The sequence below is a fragment of the Nanorana parkeri genome, unplaced genomic scaffold (assembly GCF_000935625.1).
Source record: "Nanorana parkeri isolate BGI_ZX_2015 unplaced genomic scaffold, ASM93562v1 scaffold1239, whole genome shotgun sequence".
Taxonomy (NCBI): Eukaryota; Metazoa; Chordata; class Amphibia; order Anura; family Dicroglossidae; genus Nanorana; species Nanorana parkeri.
Window position 1 is genome coordinate 202,318 of NW_017307507.1, and position 19,398 is coordinate 221,715.

Here is a 19,398-nt window from a genome sequence, read left to right on the forward strand (position 1 = left end):
CGCAGCCTTTGTTATCAGCTGCTGATCACACAGCCCTGCCAGAGCTGTATGTCTGTAATCCAATCTGAAATTCCTCCCACCCCGGCCCCCCCCAATGTGCTGAATGATGGCGCTCGTCCTCGGCATGCGTCTGCTGCAAGAGATGAACACTGTCAATCAACCCTCATTATGTATTGATCTCCCTGCTAGCAGCATGTTCAGACAGCACTGGGGGAAAGGGGGCAGGCTACCCAACCACAGCACAAATCAGAATGGGACCCAGTTACACGTGTACTTGGTCCCTTGGAGGAGTTAACTCGGATTTTTACAATGTAGTGTTGGATCTTCTTAAGTATATCTATAGACATTTTTTTGTTTTTTGTTTTGGGTAGAGTGGGGAAGGATTAGAATTCTTGTCCGGGGCTCAGTTAGATAGGTTTCCCATCACTCCCTGCTCCAGGGACAAGATTGGAAGAGGGTGACATTAGGGATGCACCAATACCATTTTTTCAACACGGAGTACCGATACTTTTCCTTAAGTACTTGCCGATGCCAATTACCGATACCTTTTTTTTTTTTTTTTTTTTTTTTTTTTTTTTGTGTCGTGACAGTTTTTCTAAAACAATGCAGACTAATGATTTAAGGACAATGGTGGAGCACCAGGGCCCGGTCACAGCTGCGACCCTGGTAGTTCTGTCGCTGACCAAGCTGTAAATAGACTGCAAATCCCAGAAATTCTGAATACCACCAGCTAGTGAGGACTACAAATCCCAGCAATACATTATACAGCAATGCAAAATACCATGAGCTATAGAAGTATATTCGTCCGTCTCGTACACATCATTATTTGCCTTCACAGAAATTATTTCCATTTGAAACTGACAGTTTGAAGAGGCAAAATAGATCGTTTCGCACTCGCTGCGATAAGCCTCGGTTACTTCTGGGCGTTTGGCCAAATTAGCATCTAGTACCTTATCTATGTACACAAGACAGGAAGCTGCGAGCATCTCGGGCACCCCACCCTTATCAGAAGAAAGTCAGGCCTCCAAGAAACTGCTCTGCAGAGTCAACTAATCCCTCCGCCGTGGTCACTTCACTAAACCACGGGCCCATTCACCCCGCAACGCACTGCGCTTCCATGCATTGCAGTAGGCAGCCCATTCAAAGTAGGAAAAACTGGGCACTGCTCTTTGTTCCAAAACTCGGAGCACTGGCTTTCAAAACACAGAACAATGCCGGCATCCAATCAGATTGTTCAGGTATTTGGACAGCCAGCGGGGCCGACTAGCAAGACACTGAAGCTTGGCCCAGCGGGAGATCCCTCCATCCACATAGTTTAGCGTAGATGAAGGAGTCTGTTCCACTTTTTCCATCTGACTTTTTTTCCATAGACAAGCTTTTGCTGACCCCCTTCAGGAAATGCTTTAGTCAATGACTGGAGACAAGTATGCAGCCAGTGAAGTCACAGATCCTGATCTGCAAAGTGATTTTAGAAAGCATTGAAACCGTTGCATCAGCATCCAGTGTGGGTGGGAGATGGCTGTGATTCATTAATAGCTTCTGGGGTGACTCGGATGGACGGATGGATGCCAATACTAGTATCGGTGCCAATGCCGAGTATTGGGCCGAGTACTCGTATTCGCCCAAATGCTCCGATGCCTGGCCCGTTACTTCTGGTATCAGGAAGCCGGGCAGTGAGTCATTATATGCTGCCCGGCTTCCTGATTGGCCGGGAAGCCGCCTCCATGCTCCCTCGTCGCCTGTGAAGCTGACCTATCAGGAAGCCAAGAAGCTGGCTTTATGCTCTCTCGTCGCCTCATGAAGAGGGAGCATGGAGCCGGCTTCCCGGCCAATCAGGAAGCCAGGTGCCATGTCATTACACGGCGCCCGGCTTCCTGATTGGCCAGAAAGCCCGCTCCATGCTTTGCCGCCGCCTAGTGACGAGAAGCATGGGAGCGACTTCCCTGCTAATCGGGAAGCCGGGTGGCGAGTCTTTTACACACCGCCCGGCTAATCAGGAACCTGGGTGGTGAGTCATTACAAGCCGCCTGGCTTCCCTAATTGGACTTCTGGGGTCGGTATTCGGTATCGGCGAGTCCTGAAGAAAAAAATATTGGTACTTCCCGGTATTGGTGCATCCCTGATGGATAGGAGTGTAGATACAATAGGTAGGTAGATAGTGTGGCAGTGCATGGCAATGCTAGGGTGTAGTATGGCAACTGTGGCACCCAGGACTCTCAGCCAGAGGTTCCACAATGTGAACCGTTTTACAAGGAAGAACCTCTCTTTTCAGATTCTTCCGGGTTTTCCTGGGATCTGGAGATTTCTTAGAGCTCTGGGTGGGATGAGATCTCCAGTCCTGGGGCCCGGTGTTGCCAATGACCAGTCCGGGCTGATCAGGGGGCTGGGAGCAGGCTCATTAGAAGCCAGACCAGAGCTCAGGGGAGAGACGGTGTGGCGTGTGCTGGAGGCACATGAGGGCCAAGCCAGGTGGTGTGGGGGGGCCAGAGGATTTTGCAGGCTGAGAGAGCCAGGCACACAAGGTGGAAGCGGCTGAAGGGTATGAGGGAGTTTGTGGTGACCAGTGATGCCATTGGTTGCCGGGAGCTGAGCGGTACACCAGCTATGGCCCTTACACATCCTCCTGCCCGGCCCTTAGAAAACTTTGACACTCTGCCCGGAAACGGGGGCAGTAGGCACACCATGCCACTCCTCCTGCCGCGCCACATGACCCAAAGAGATCCCACCTGAGGCAACAGCCTCGGTCTGCCTCATTATAGGGGCGACCCTGTCCATAGCCGTAGATGAAAGGATATCTAAATGTCATATATTGCATATTAGCAGTCCTCAGATGTGGCGGCTGCATTCGTTTTCATTTTTCCAGCAAGGAACATTTTTCAGCAAGTACAGAAATACCTGCTGATCCTGCCAGAAATCCAGTGTCCATGTAACTTCCTGTGCACTGAATTCAGATCTCAGACAATGTTATCAGCTTCCCCAGTGTTCTTCTGTGAACTACACAACCCAACACTACTCTCTGTAAGGAAATTAGGAAGGTGGGGTGTTTGTAGGCCGTGTAAGTAAAGCAGCCTGGATGACAACACTGCTCCTCCGGTGATGCAGTGAGTGATCGTTGTCACCCTAGTACAGGAAGTGTATTCCTGGCAGGATCACGGGGTGACAATAAAGGAAGAAAAGGAATGCAGCCGCCACATCTAAGGAGGGGTGAGCTGCAATATATTACATTGTATGAGGTTGTCGGGCTGGGAGTGTATTTTGGACCTTGACGGGAACATTTTGGCTCGTTCCGAGGCGGTCACGTGCCCGAGATCCGGCCGGCAGGATTCAGCTGGCGGTTTTCGAGCCGTGTGCAGGATGCTTTCTGCACATAAATGAATTACACGGCTATTCTTAGCCGGTGGCTGGTGGGGCCCATGCCAGAAATTGGAGAGAGGATCAGAGCTAAGGAAACGCAGAACAACCTCTCCCATCATCCGAGATCATTTGTTACTTTGTAACCATCCGGAGAGACGTCACCTGACCTCCGGGGAGATGGGAAACGTCATTTATATTTAGAAATGAGAAGATAAATAAATGCAGCCAATCGGTTGTTCCCCTTGTGCTAACAAGGGTCATGCTGATGGAAGGTGAAAGCAGAGTGACAGTAAGATGAGCTCATCAGTTTGCTGCTTCTCTTGAGAGGCGTACTGAGGCATGGCTGGTGGGAGGAGAGCCCCCTGCCGGCCCCCTCCCACCAGCCACGTACAGCACCCTGCCGGCCCCCTCCCACCAGCCACGTACAGCACCCTGCCGGCCCCTCCCACCAGTCATGTACAACACCCTGCCGGCCCCTCCATGTACAGCACCCTGCCGGCCCCCTCCCACCAGCCATGTACAGCACCCTGCCGGCCCCCTCCCACCAGCCATGTACAGCACCCTGCCGGCCCCCTCCCACCAGCCATGCATTGTCTAGAGAAGCACTGAGACCTGGTGATGACATCACTGGGACTAAGATAAGGTGTCATCAGCATGGTGATGAGGGTGGGAGGAAGAAACCCGGCAAGGCAAAATATAAGCAGATGAAGCTTCAGGTTGTGGATGAAGTGGGGAAGGGTTAAAACCTTTTTATGTGCATCACCATGGTAACCTGGGGCCGTTCTGCGCACAGCTTTAGTCCAGTAAACCCCCATAAATCTAATTTTCTGCCTCTGTGATTGTAATTGGTCAGCTCTCCCAGCCATTCCCTTCCAGCTCCTGCAGCGAGACCATCATCCTTGGCGATCATTCGGCCAGAAGGTTAATGAAGTGTCCTTTGCTCGGTATGTACAGGACAGAAGCAGGTAAGAATCCCCAGTGAAGGTTCCTGAACTCCTTACAATGTGAATAACCAGCCTGGGGGGGGGGGGGCAATTTTATGTGAAATAACACGGCGACTTTAACTGCCGGAGTAAAAAGATCATAAACTGTTTTGGTTTTTTTTTCCTCCTTTGCTGTGACGAATCCCAGTAAGAGTAATAATGTTTCGGTCTGGTCTCTCTCTCTCTTCGGCGGCGCGGCGTTCGCTGCTGCTGCCGCCGCCGCTTGTAATGATCCGTGAAATAGTTACCGCTGTTATTACTGCAGAAGACAGATTTTCTTCCATTTACTCGCTAAGCGGCGCATTTATCTTGCCAGGCCGGGAACGCCACGTTTAATCGGGCGAAGCTTCTGAATATCGGCGTCCGCGAGGCCCTGCGCTACGACACCTGGGACTGTCTGATCCTCCACGACGTGGACCTGGTGCCCGAGAACGACTACAACCTCTACGTCTGCGACACCAGCCGCCCCAAACACATGTCCAGCGCCATGGACAAGTTCCAGTACAGGTATGGACGTCCCGCCACGTTGGACTGTTCTTATAAGCCTCTGCGGCAGAGGAGCTTACGCTCTAATGCAGGTACCGCAGACAGGCAAGTGTCCTCTAGGGGAGGTGACAGACTCCCGCTGTGTTTTTGGATGGTGGGGCACCCAGAGGAGGCAACATACCAATACCGGCTGAAGGTTCAGAAGGGTTTGCTGATGGCATCCTTGGTGGGTGTTTGACCCCTGACCCCGGCACTGTAAGGCTAAGAATGACAATCACTTAAAACCCAAATTAACTTTCAGTGTGCAAGGATACAGGATCCCCATCGCCCGACGCCCGGGACGTGTAATTCCGGGCGCCAGGCAGGTGTTTTTTTTTCTTCTCTACATTTAGCCCTGCTGTGGGCAAAGAGGGATAATGTAGAGCGGGGGAGCCGCCGCTCGCTTTGTACAAGTGATGTGGGCGGCTGTATAGGTGCCCAGATGACTTGTAGCTAGGCTTGCACCGATACTAGTATTGTTGCCGAGTATTTGGGCGAGTACTCCGATACCGGAACTTCCACATTGTTTATTGCACTAGGTCGTGGCGCTTTCTTTTCTTTCTAATTATGGAGACATCTGTGGTCTAAGAGAACCTGTCACCTTCAAACGCTGTCACATAGGGTTTTTTTTATCCCAGGTGTGATGGCAGTAAAGTCAAGTGGAAAAAAAGTAGAAAACAACAATAAAATAAATATTAAAACCAACCACGCCACTCCCGTCATCTGCATACAAATAAACGCACATGTAGGGCCAGCGGCATCACCAGGCTATGTGTTCCCAGTTCTGTTGATCCTGCCAAAAATTGAGCGAGTAGATAACTTCCTGTGTTATCTGCCATTGCTGCTCTGTTATAGTGTTTCCAGTTTTTTCTGAAGACTACAGAACTCCTTCCCTCTGAGATAAGGAGGGGGGAGGAGCTCTGTAGCTCCATCCTAGGGTGACAACTCTGCTCCTCCATAGATACAGTTTAGGAGTGAGCATGGTGACCCTAGGACAGGAAGTCTGTTATTTAGTCAAGTATGTTTACCTTTCATCAGGTAAACGAATGCATTCATCTCATCTAAGGCGCACACGCGCGCACGCACACAGACAGACACACACACACACACACACACACACACCTCTATCGCGCCGGCTCCTGTCACAGTCGGAGTGATACCCAATGCACTCCGCCTGTGAGGAATTGATAGTGAAAGTGCGCTTCGCTCATTCTGGCCAGCGATTGGTTAGCAAATAGCTCTTGGAAAGGTACGGCACCCCAAAATATAAGACAGTGTCTTATTTTGGGGGAAACGTGGTATATAACAACATATAACTCTAATCCTGTTCAAGGTTTCTTTCTGGCATTTACTGTACGAAGTTGTGTGCCGACTTCCAATACTCTATCGTTACTGCGTGCGGCTTGCATTTTGATCCAGTCAGCACATGCCCTCTGGTGGACAGTTTGTGTATTTTTTACATTTACTAATATTAAAGGGAACCTGTTACCAGCCCAAACAATACACAAATCTAAAAAGAAAATTGAAGTACAATTACCTCTTACAAAGTACCTCTTTTTCAGTAATGAACCCAGATCAAAAAATATACCTTGCTCAGCAAATTATTTCTTTAAATGTATGCTCAAGGACTTAGTCGCCATGCTTCCAAATAGCTGGCTCCAACTCTCTCAGATCCACTTCCCTGAGCTTCCTGTCAAGTTCAAGATCACAAGGCACAGAGCAGACTCCAGCAGCTGTCCATATATTGCTTGGAGGAACTGGAAGCAGGATAGTGACTTTGACTTTCTGTTCCTCTGTTCCCTCTCCCCGCTCCTCTCTGTTCCCTCTCCCCGCTCCTCTCTGTTCCCTCTCCCCGCTCCTCTCTGCTCCCCCTCCCCGCCCCTCTCTCTCTTTCCCCTCTCAAAAAACCTCTGTCCCCTCCTCCGCCTCCTCTCTGTTCCCCCCCCCCGCTCCTCTCTGTCCCCTCTCCCCGCTCCTCTCTGTTCCCCCCCCCCGCTCCTCTCTCTGTTTCCTCTCCCCGCTCCTCTCTCGTCTGTTTCCTCTCCCCGCTCCTCTCTCGTCTGTTTCCTCTATTCTCTAACTCCAGTTGTACTTTTTTTTTATTCTTTGCCCAAAGTTCTTGCTGCAACACTCCCCTCCTCTCCAGTGCCATTTCCCCCAGACTCACCACTTTGAGGTCCAGCACTGGTTCTTGTTCTGGCTGAATGGAACCCGGCATCCTTCAGCCACTTTCCTGTGAGCCCAGGACATAATAGACCTAGAAGCCTGCGTCTCCACAGAGCCCATCATTCACAGGACAATGATGCTGAGGATGGAACTGATGTCATCACATCCGCGATGGTCTCTGCATCAGTAAGTCCTACCCATGGCTTGAGAAGAGGTGACCCTACGTGTCCTGTTACTGGCCTTAAGACATCTGCAGAAAGGTTAAGACTCAAAAAAGAGAGAGGGGGGGAGTACAGGGGGGTGTGGGTGTAATTGGGCTATAATGACAATTTCTCAACACAACTAGCCAAGTGTCTTTTAAACAAAACAACCATTTTGCGCCTTGTTTTCAAACTCATCCCATTCATAGCTGCCCATTCCTATTTGTAAAATGAAGGTGCAGTACCCAATTCTGCACACTAGATGTCGCCGCTGCTTCATAAATGGCTGTTGGCAAGCTAAACATGGAGCAGCGTGACCGCTACAAACCTGGACTCTCCTATATACAAAAAGGAGAATTACCAGTTCCCCGCTGACCGATTTTTGTGGAGCCAGTTAGAAAGAAGATGGGAAGGATCAGGTGGCCCATACACCCCCACCCCCCTCGTGAGTCTCCTCCACTCCTGATTCATTGTCTTGATGACATTTGAGAACTCTTTTGAAATTATAGGACAGTTTTCACACAAAAAAGGCAATTTGAGATAATTTAGGTCAGTTTCTGCTTTGCTTTTATTTCTTGATTTCTTAAATCTCCATTTTCTGAGGCTGCACTTATTTTGTTAGAGAGTCTTAGTCCGTCACATCTCTTGTAACGCAGACCTAGGCGTAAATCTTAAAGTGTAATGCCCGGCTTCCTGATACCGGAAGTTCCGATATCGGGACAGGCATTGGAAGCATTTAGGCCAGGAGTGACCAGGAGCTGTCGGTGACCACCATGCTACAACGTATATGCGTAGGGTCAACCGCAACCAGATGTATAACCAAAAACCTGGACGTTTCATCACATGATCTCTTCTAAATTGGGGGGTCAGCCTATATCAACTCTAATCCTGCCCAGTAACAGAGACCACATGGTCATGTAAAAGCAGAACTGGAGGGAGTATGAAGCAGCGTTTTCTCCTGGAAAGGTAGTAATTTCAGCCTGAAGTAAAGTTTCAGAAGGTGCACAGGGTATGATGTCTTTCCACATTCGTCAAATAATTATTTTGCTGTAGGGACAGATTCTCCGCATGGAGGAAAGGCCACGCTGCACTTTGCTCCAGATTCCGACCCGTCACAAATATTTCACATATTCTAGTGTCAGTTCATCTCAAGCGTCAGCATTCCATTCCCTGTAACAACTTTGAAGGTGATCGAGGCTTTTGGGTTATAGAATCGGATGAAACCGAATAATGGGCGAGTGTTCACGATGAGCCAATAAAGGGCCAGTCTTCCATTCGCTAGATTTCCCCCCTTACTTCCTGTTCCGGTGACCACAGTTTCACCAGACAGGAAGTGAGGCGATATCTCTAACTGGGACAGCAATTAAACGCTGGAAGATGTACATCGGAGGTGCTGGATTTGACTCATCAGTAGTTGAAGAAAACAATTTGAGTTCACATGGAGCTAGGTGGTGAGGCCGCTCAGGTGAAGCAAATGGGAACTGCACTCATCAGTTTATAACCAGCTTTTAAAGTGAGGTGACCATGGAAGGGCTTTACCCACTACAGGCACAAACATTTTCCAGCACACTCGCCAGCCAGCAAACAAATGACAATATCCAACTATTAGGGTTAAAAACAGAGGTTTTAGTTGCACTATGTTTGCAAAATATGTGGAAGCCGAATCGAGGGCCTCTGTGTAATGTGGACCTAACTCTAATCTATGAGAGCCGCCATCTTGGAGCATATATAGCAAAGGATGAATTGGAGGAGGCAGCCCATTCCTCCTTAACACACTGGGGGCTTCAGTTGCCATTGCGATGCGCTGGGCTTGTGGTGTGTCCCTGTGCCTTTAAAGTGACACTAAAGTCAAGAGTTAAAGGAGAACTATGAGGTGAGTGCTTTTCACTCACCTCATAGTTCTAGCCGACCTGTGACAATGAGACTGTCACAGGTCGGCTCAGTAGATCGGGAGGTGAACGAACACATACCGGGTTCCCTCACCTCTCGATCCTGTCACAGCTCTCTGCCGTGACAGGGGAGGGGCTGGATTCCCCCCTCCCCACTCTGATCCTCCAGCGCTGACTGACGGGGGAGGGTACAGCTGGCTCTGCATCTATATAGGCAGAGCCAGCTGTCACTCACGCAGCTGGGCGGATCCAGACATAAATGTCGGGATCCGTGTCAGCTGCGGCGTCTCAGTATACCGCGAGCTGTAGCTGACGGTGTACTGAGCTTTGGGTGATGGGAGGACGCTAGTTTGTGTCCTCCCGTTACCCTTAGGAGAACTATGGGGAATAAGCCCTGACCCCATAGTTCTCATTTTAAATCTTAAAATTGCATCCAAGCACCTTAACTGTGAACAACAATGTCTCTTATTTGTGTATCACATTTTTAATTATTTTTTTATTATTTCTTCTTTTATTTATTTCATTATTTTTTTATCAATTAAATTTTTTTTAATTTTTATTTATCCTATTTACTTTTTAATTTTTTTATCTTATTATTGTTTTTTATAATTATGTTCTTATTTTTAATATTTTGCTTCTTTTTTTAATTACCTTTTTTATTTTTTTATTTAATTATTTCATATTTTTTTAATTTCTTTTACATTTTCTATCAATTAAATTTTTTTTTCACCCAACTTTATTGCTATCACGCAGGAGAAAACAATCCCCTGTGTAATAGCAATTGGAGGTGACAGGTTCTCTTTATTGACCCTGTCGCCTCCACTACAGGAGTTCTACCACTGCACTGTGCTGATACTCCTGTGACAGGTGAGAGAGGAAGAGCGCAGCACAGCACAGCTCTCCCCTCTCACTGTGTACAGTCTGCACGGAGCGGCAGGGTTACTTATAACCCTGTCGCTCTGCTCACTGCAGTCAGAGACTCGGGACTCGGCGGCGGAGCCCAGAGGACAGAACCAGAGGAGAGAGGTAGGTGCAGGGGGGAGGGGAGGATGCTGCACACTGTTTACATGTGAAATTGGCGACATCGCCGATTTCACATGTAAACGAACAATCGGCTTCCCTCACTCTACATTTAGTCCTGCTTGTACAAAGCAGGACTGAATGTAGAGAGGGCAACTTCCCCACAAGGACACCGCTGCCGCCCCTCTGCGCCCTGCCGCCCCGGCGGCCTTGTGGGGAATCCGGGCCTGTACGTAGCCACCCTCCAGAAGGAAGGACAGTGTCGGCACCAATTCAGAGATGATTGGAGGATCTACAGCCGAGTGATACACAAATAAGATACATTGTTGTTAATAGTTCAGTAGCGCTGCAACTAACAATTATTTTCACAATCAATTATGTGGCCGACTCATTTTTTTGATCAAGTAAAAAAATGACATGCCATCTTTTATTTAAAATACACAAATAGAGTTACAGGCATAAAGTTTACTTCAGAATAAAATCGCTTGCACATTTTTGTTGCAACCGCATCGCACTGGAGAGCGCGGCATTGCGGAAAGTGTGTTTGGGGTGCCATTGAAATGAATGGCACCGCAACGCACCTCCTGCAGTGGAATTTGTCATGCCAAAAATTGCTTTTTCCCACCTTTTTTTATATATAATTGTATGTATTATATTACACATATTAGTTTCATGGATTTAAAATAATCCAGAGAGGAGTGACTGAGAAAGTTCTCCTTCAGGTCCGCTCCACTTCTAATTGACAGCAGACAGTGGGCGATGTACAATAGTCAGCCTGCTATTAGCTATTGCAATTTAAAATGGCCAACAGCAGGCTGGCTATTGCACCCAATGTAGAGTCACAGCGGCGTTGGCTGACAGCCGGTCTCTCCTCCCCGCTGGGCGCCGGCTTCAGTGGTCTGTGTCTCCTCCGATCCATGCTGCCTCTGCCGATACAGGCAAGGAAGAGCAGCGGGGATTGGAGGGGACATAAACCGCAGCATGCAGTGGGCTCCTAGCGGGGTGGAAAGACCTGCAGATCAGGAGGGGAGAGGTTTGGGGGAGCTCTCCTCAACGCTGGGCACCAACTGCAGGGGTCTGTGTCCCCTCTGATCTCATCTGAACCCCGACAACTAGCGCAGAAGAGAGAGCTAGGGGATCCAGACCAACTAATTGATAATGAGACTTGTTGACAACTTTTCTCATCAATTCATTGATTAGTTGGTTGCAGCCCTATAGTTAAGGTACTTGAATGTATTAAGATTTAACTCTGGAGTATAGGGTCACTTTAAGGAGGGATGGGCTACCTCCAGCCATTTTCTTGTCCTGTTTCCCCTTCCCCTGCCATGCTAATGGTCCTGACAGAGGTGGCGGGTGTGCCACTGTCAGAATACCCTAACAGCTGATTGGCTGCAATCACAATTGGGCCATGATTTTTCAGACCGGCTACTTTGCCAAAAGTTGATTAAAAAATGTATTTGTCTAATGGGGGAGAAGTTCCATTGGGGCCCCATTCTGGTCAAAGGTCAGCAGGACTTAGCCGCAATCCGCCCAATGTATGGCCAGCTGTAGACTGAAATATCAGAGTCTTGTGTTAGTACTTTTGGGACCATTTTCTCTTCTTATTGACGCAGAGATAAGTCCATAGGCCCAGTAATTGTGTTTAGCCCAATCCAGACTTGTGCCGGGACAGAGAGCAAGGTTTCATTTTATGAAATATACCCCCCGGGACACAAAGGACATTTTGTTCCCAGATCTTATGTAGCCGGACTCTTATCCTCCGAATCCTCCGGAGAAACAATGACTCCCTGTGTCATGTACACCTGAATGTTATCGCATGTGGCGAGGATTCTGTGCCAGTCACATGACACAGATCGGCTGAGCGCGATATCAAACTAGTTCTAGGAGCCCTTCCCTTTCTTTGTGTTGCTTCGGCTGCTTCTTTTATCAGAACAAAGGAAAAGGAACAAAGAGGTTTAGATAAGTGGAATTCTGAAAAGCATCAACGCAACAAATTCAGAGTTCCTAGAGGGCTAGGGCAGTGTGTTTGCTCTGGGTCCGGGTTTATTCAATCGACTTTGTTTTTAGAAGGAGTGGGCCTGAAAGATCTCATCGCATCAGCTGCAGTCACTGTTCAGGTATTCTGACAGTCAGGATCATCCCTATAATGAGGCAGCCTGATGTGGTTGCCTTAAGACGGCATCTCGTTGGGGAGCCACTAGGGAGAGGGGGGGGGGTGTAGGGGTTTGTGGCCACATCGCCCCAGGTTGTTAGAAGCTCTTAGCAACCTATGATGCAATGTACGGTGCCGCCGAGGTCAGTGATGTCACCATTTGCCAGGAGCTTAGCGGTATGCTCTGGCTTGCATCCCACCTAGCTGCTGCGAACCAGCGACGTCGGTGAGCTGGGCAGGATGCAGGACAGAGCAGTTGACAGCGCGGTCCGGCGTCCGCCACTGCCTGCTTGAACAAACCAGCTGTGCTTTCCCCCCGCCACCACCAATGACGATTCCCTGACAGCAACACCCCCCAGAACAACATTTCCTCAGGCAGCAATCTAACCAGGGACAGCCCTGCTGACAGCGGCACACCCATCCATACTGTTAGCTTGAGTATGGGAATTAAGTGTACGGCCAGTAAAGGATCATAAAAATGGTCAGTCCATGGACCATCCCAGTCCTGGTATCCAAGGGTTTTATTGCATGCTGGTCATGGCGCCCTTTCTTTGCTCTTTTTTGTATCAGTTGTATGCAAGGGGAAAGCTTTTTTTTGTTTTCATAGAGTAGTGAAGGATTAACGCTTGTCTGCTCTATGCAAATGAGTACCCCCTGGCTCTGTGCAAATGAGTACCCCCTGGCTCTGTGCAAATGAGTACCCCCTGGCTCTGTGCAAATGAGTACCCCCTGGCTCTGTGCAAATGAGTACCCCCTTTCTTGGTTGGACTTGGACTTATGTCTTTATTCAACCTCAAATACTATGTAACTATGTAATATGTGCACCTCGTGACGTCAGTCGGCCATGTTACTCTTTCTATCTGAAACATAAAACATTATCTAAATAAAGAATGTTAACAAAACAATTTCAGCCTTTCCTGGTGGAACTTTGAGTCTTAGCTCCCTATGTGTTGCTGGAAGACACACGGATGTCTATTGGTTGTGTATAATATATATATATATATATACAGGTGAAACTCGAATAATTATAAATGAACTTTGCACAATATTCTTTCACTTAAAAGGTGAAACTAATATATGAGACTCATTACATGCAAAGCAAGATAATTCAAGCCGTGATTTGTCATAATTGTGATGATTATGGCTTACAGCTCATGAAAACCCCAAGAACCCCAAATCCACAATCTCAAAAAAGTAGATTATTACATGCAATCAATAAAACAAGGATTGTACATAGAACAATATCGGACCTCTGAAAAGTACAAGCATGCATATGTACTCAGTACTTGGTTTGGGCCCCTTTTGCAGCAATTACTGCCATTACTTTTGCACGATATTCTAATTATTCGAGTTTCACCTGTATATGCGGCTGGCGTATAACTTACCCTTTGTTTCCCCTTAGCCTGCCCTATTGGGCGTACTTTGGAGGAGTGTCTGCGGTGACTCCTGATCAGTTCATGAAGATCAATGGTTTCCCCAACACGTATTGGGGCTGGGGAGGGGAAGATGATGACATTGCAGACAGGTGAGAGTGGAGGACTTTAGACCTCTGAATTACTGTGTTTGTCTATTCCTCCAATTCACACATTTCCTGTCCTTTCCTATGAATTTTATAGTTGTAATTGGGGATACTGGTATTGGTGCCGATGCCGAGTATTTGGGTGAGTACTCGTACTTGCCCAAATGCTCTGATGCCTGGCCCGATACCCGAGTTTCCGGTATCAGGAAGCGAGTCATTGCACGGTGCCCGGCTTCCTGATTGGCCGGGAAGCCGGCTCCATGCTTCCCTCGAGGGGGCATGGAGCTGTCTTCCCGGCCAATCAGGAAGCCGGACAACACGTCATTACACGGCGCCCAGCTTCCTGGTTGGCCAGAAAGCCGGCTCCATGCTTCCCTCGAGGGGGCATGGAGCTGTCTTCCCGGCCAATCAGGAAGCCGGACAACACGTCATTACACGGCGCCCAGCTTCCTGGTTGGCCAGAAAGCCGGCTCCATGCTTTCTCGTCACTTGGTGACGAGGTAGCATGGAGACGGCTTCCCTGCTAATCGGGAAGCCGGGTGGCGAGTCATTAGACCATGCCTGGCTTCCTTAATGGGTTTTCCGGTATTGGTATTCCGTGGATTTCCGGTATTGGTATTTCGGCAAGTACTGAAAAAAAATATCGGTACTTGATACCGAAAAACCGTTATCGGTGCATCTCTAGTGGTAATGTGGTAGATGAAATGGTCCTGCTAGTCTATAACCTGGAGTGAAGCTGGCCAGACACATTGAGATCCAATTGTACAATCTATAGAATGCTAATGGCTAATGAAAACATGAGATTGCTATCAGTTTAGGTCAGGGGTCTCGCACTCAAATGACCTGGGGGCCACTGGGCATGTTTTCTTCTTCCATGGGGGCCGCATGAGGAGGGACAGCCAGGAGAGAGAGTGAGGAGAGACAGCCACCAGGACCCCATGGTTGCCCCTGTTGTCCTGACATCGTGACGCCTGGTGTCCAGCTTTCAGACACAGCACATACAGGACTCAAAACCTGAACTATCTGGGTGAATCCTGGACAGGCAAAACTACCCCGCCTATGAGTGGCCCTGTTTATCTAAGCTGTGGTTGACACTCTTAATTTGTCACAATAACAGTAGTCAGTATCCGATGCGTTTCTTTAACCTCCGAAATGCGTTGTATACTTTTTACCATCGTTGTGACGAATAAAAATTTTCGAGCTGAACAGGAATAGGGGGAGAATCATCCATTGAGGAAACCTGTTTCCGTGACGGTTGTCTAAGAGGGGAGTTCCTCACTTTTGGATGGAATTCCTCTCACTTCCTGTTGTGTCTTGCACAGGAAGTGAAGGGAAATTACCCAAATGGAACACACATGCCAAAACAAATCCTGACAAGGGGTTAAACTTTTCCTTAATCTATGTAATTTTTTTTAAAAACTCTTTGTATTCAGAAAGTATTAAACATGAAATCCTTATAGTTCAAGAAAAGCTCCAGGATATCCTAATACGTACCTATGTACTGGGGATACCCCCGCACTGCAAGGGTTAACTCCAGGATATCCTAATACGTACCTATGTACTAGGGATACACCCGCACTGCAAGGGTTAACTCCAGGATATCCTAATACGTACCTATGTACTGGGGATACCCCCACGCTGCAAGGGTTAACTCCAGGATATCCTATACGTACCTATGTACTGGGGATACCCCCGCACTGCAAGGGTTAACTCCAGGATATCCTATACGTACCTATGTACTGGGGATACCCCCGCACTGCAAGGGTTAACTCCAGGATATCCTAACACGTACCTATGTACTGGGGATACACCCGCACTGCAAGGGTTAACTCCAGGATATCCTAATACGTACCTATGTACTGGGGATACCCCCACGCTGCAAGGGTTAACTCCAGGATATCCTAATACGTACCTATGTACTGGGGATACCCCCACGCTGCAAGGGTTAACTCCAGGATATCCTATACGTACCTATGTACTGGGGATACCCTCGTACTGCAAGGGTTAACTCCAGGATATCCTAATACGTACCTATTTAACTCCAGGATATCCTAATACGTACCTATGTACTGGGGATACCGCCGCGCTGCAAGGGTTAACTCCAGGATATCCTAATACGTACCTATGTACTGGGGATACCCCCGCGCTGCAAGGGTTAACTCCAGGATATCCTAATACGTACCTATGTACTGGGGATACCCACCAGGATACCTAATACGTACCTATGTACTGGGGATACCCCCGCACTGCAAGGGTTAACTCCAGGATATCCTAATACGTACCTATGTACTGGGGATACCGCCGCGCTGCAAGGGTTAACTCCAGGATATCCTAATACGTACCTATGTACTGGGGATACCGCCGCGCTGCAAGGGTCAAGTGCTAGCTTTGGTCCAGGGACCCGAATAAAGCCGATATACTCATCTACAGCCCGGCGGCAGTTGGCATTCGCCTCTCCGCTCCGGCAGTGGAATGCCCCTCGGAGTCCTCGCGTTAAATGGAAGTCGGTGGACCTGCATTAGACGTGATGACATCAGCGGGGCTTAGACCACCAGAGCCCTGGGGTGAGGAAGGCTGCAGGGACTGGTCCCGCAGCCAGGGGGTACAAGGATCAGGTGAGTATATGTGCCCCCTAGAGAGAATAAACACTTAACCCTTTCAGTGTGGGGTTGGCCCCATTGTAAGGGAAAGTTTTATATTATCCCGGAGTTCCTCTTTAAATGTGACATGTTCTTACCTGGCTGCAACATTGTGTTGTTTTTTTTTATTTGAGGATTCGTTTGTCCGGTCTGAGCATCACGAGGACGCCGCTGAGCCTCGGCCGCTATAAAATGATCCCACATGACCGGGATAACGGAAACGAAGAAAACCTTCACAGGTAAACATCCGCTAGACATCCAGGTGACCGGCGCGGCGGACCCAGAGGAGCCCACATATCGCCACAATACTATTATCTCTATCTATCTCACAATTACTATTATTAAAGTGCACCTGTCACAGAGATAAGAGGCTGCCAATGCTGACGTCTGTAGAAATGCTAGTTGCCTGGCTGCCGTGCTCATACGTTGTCTCAACGGCTTTGAGTCGCTGGCCCGGAACAAGTCTGCAGATCAGCAGAGTCCAGTGAAGTCAGAAGTCCTCCTCTGGCTTCTCGCAATGAGTCAGTTACTTAAACAGTTACCATCAGCCCATTGTAAAAACGCGGGCGGGCGGCGGATGCTCGCACGCGCCACCTCGCAGAATCCCGCTGGGAATCTAAACACCAACTCATACAAGCGTTCGGCTGGCTCTACGGTGGATCGCTTGTATGACTATATGCAGTGTGCGGCGACCCCCCCGCTGATCTCTCCTCCTCTCTCTCTCTCTCTGAAGGTGGAAGCGATGTGTATTACATCACTTCCGCCATTACCTGTCATTTCTCCGGCTGCTATAGCCAGAGAGAAGCTGGTGAGCCAGATCTCTGCTTCATCAGCTTCTTTGGGGGTCCCAAGGTGACATTTGGGCTCTTGGAGACCCCTGATGTCTCCATAAAGAGGACCTGTCATTGTATATAAGCTATCACATAGGGGGATTGTTAGCCCTCTATGGGATAGCATAATGAGGACCTGTTTTAAGTTTTAAAAAAAAATCAAAAACGCCCAAAAAACTTTTTTTTACGGCCCCCGCGTGCATGCACATATAAACGTAAATACACGTCGGGTGCGCCTACATGCGAAAACACATGTTACATGTCACCACGAATGTCGGAATGAGAGCAATAATTCTAGGGCCATCAATCACTGATCACACTAAACTGATGAGCGGTAAAAGCTTTTAATTCGTCACCTATGGGCAATTTTAGGCATGGTAGTTTTTGGCGATTTCGCGGGCGCACGCAATTTGAAGGTTTGACATGTTTGGTGTCTAATTTACCCAACGTGACCCCGTCTTTTTATATTTTACCAAAAAATTGGGTAATAATAAATGTTTTATAACGTAATATAGGGAAAACTGTTTTGTTTTTTTCTTGAAACTTTTTGGAACTGTTTTCATTTTATATAGTATAAAAAAAAAAAAAAACCCGTAGTGGGGATTAAATACCCCCAAAAGAAAGCTCTATGTGTGCCCAGAAAATGGTATACAATTAATTTCAGTACAGCGCTGCATGACGGAATAAATTTAAAAGTACCGCAGCGCTGAACACTGAAAAATGGGCGGGACAGGAAGGGGGTGTAAACACCGCGGACAGTAAGAGGTTAAGGTGTCCATAAAGTGAAGATTTACCATCTTGGAGAGCAGGGGGTAACCAAACGTTGGCCCTCCAGCTGTTGTGGGACTCTGACAGCCACAGGTATGACTCCCAGAGGCGGAGTCTTGATGGAATTTGCAGTTTCAGCACAGCTGGAGGGCCGAAGTTTGGCTACCATTGCTATAGGGACATATACACTGAGTGGCCAGATTATTATGACCACCCCATCAGTACTTCGTTGGGCCGCACAGTGTGAGATGTTCCAGTCAATGATTGTTCCTCATGTCCTGTCTGCTGATATTATTGTGTCCGGGAACAAGAATTTGGTAGAATTCTCCCCACAATTCCCCAAAACTGGCTACAGATCGATTTTAAAGAGCAGATAACAGGAGAAATAAATTGATGTGATATAAGAAGCTCAATAATGAAAGTGAAGGGGCAGTTAGGCTCCCTCCCTCCCTTCCCAACCTCATGGGCCTGAAGCCAGAAGACTTCTTTCCATCTGCTCTAGTTTCACCCGTGTGTCTTCTATTTCCTGTCAGGTACAATCTTCTTAAGAACACCAGGAAAACCTGGAAAGAGGATGGAATGAACTCCTTGCACTTTACCCTACTTTCCCGGGAACAAACCGCACTTTATACCAACATTACGGTGGACATTGGTGAAGCTCCACCGGCTCCGACAGAAGACAGCAGGTGGAAGTTCTTTTGATTGTTACGGAAAACCTTACTGGAATTGTTTTTGGTGACATGGGGTTGAGATCTCTTCGTTGGATAACTGGACTGACGTTTAAAGTGGAAGCTGTCGAGATTCGCAATGTTCTTTTACACTAGCAGTCCTGCCACATGGTAGACATCGCGGGGTGTCTAGGTACGATTATTAGACATCCCGCGAGCACTTGTGGAGCCTCTATCTCTGTGCTGCTCAGTGAGATGCTTCTATGGCCACCTATCATTGGCCACTTAATGACTACTTCTCCCAGGAGCTGTATCCTGCACTCATGTGTGGGGCCCATAGACGTGACATGTAGTGTTTCTTAGTAGGTTAAGTTTAAAAGAACAAACAAACCTTGCACACAGTGACGGGCTTGCTTTAGGACCTTTTTATGGCCAATGTGTCAATGATGGTTACATTAAACCGGACCTGGCCTCTAATGTAACAGTGCTGACGTTCAGGCACTTTGTGGTGCCCAAATCTCCCTGTGCTAGTCTTCATATAGATCTATGTGGAGCCTCTGGATCTAAGGCCAAGGCTCTACATGGGATCTCAACGTCTGAGCAAGTACATCCTCCTCATGGTGCAAAGCCTCACCCATCATCCAATTGTGGAATACAGAAGGGCAAAAGTCAAGATCCCACATAC

The 19,398-nt window shown here is 48.1% G+C and overlaps 1 protein-coding gene across 1 annotated transcript in view; it reads left to right on the top strand.

The window, feature by feature from the left end:
• The window catches only part of LOC108797172 (beta-1,4-galactosyltransferase 3-like), a 30,822-nt gene extending 12,045 nt beyond the window's left edge, over positions 1 to 18,777 (top strand). Inside the window, exons 3-6 of the mRNA XM_018568748.1 lie at positions 4,654 to 4,844; positions 13,692 to 13,814; positions 16,582 to 16,686; positions 18,579 to 18,777. Coding sequence (XP_018424250.1) covers positions 4,654 to 4,844; positions 13,692 to 13,814; positions 16,582 to 16,686; positions 18,579 to 18,747 — 588 coding nt within the window. The 3' untranslated portion in view covers positions 18,748 to 18,777. The remainder of the gene's footprint in view (positions 1 to 4,653; positions 4,845 to 13,691; positions 13,815 to 16,581; positions 16,687 to 18,578) is intronic.
• The last annotated feature ends 621 nt before the right edge of the window (positions 18,778 to 19,398 follow it).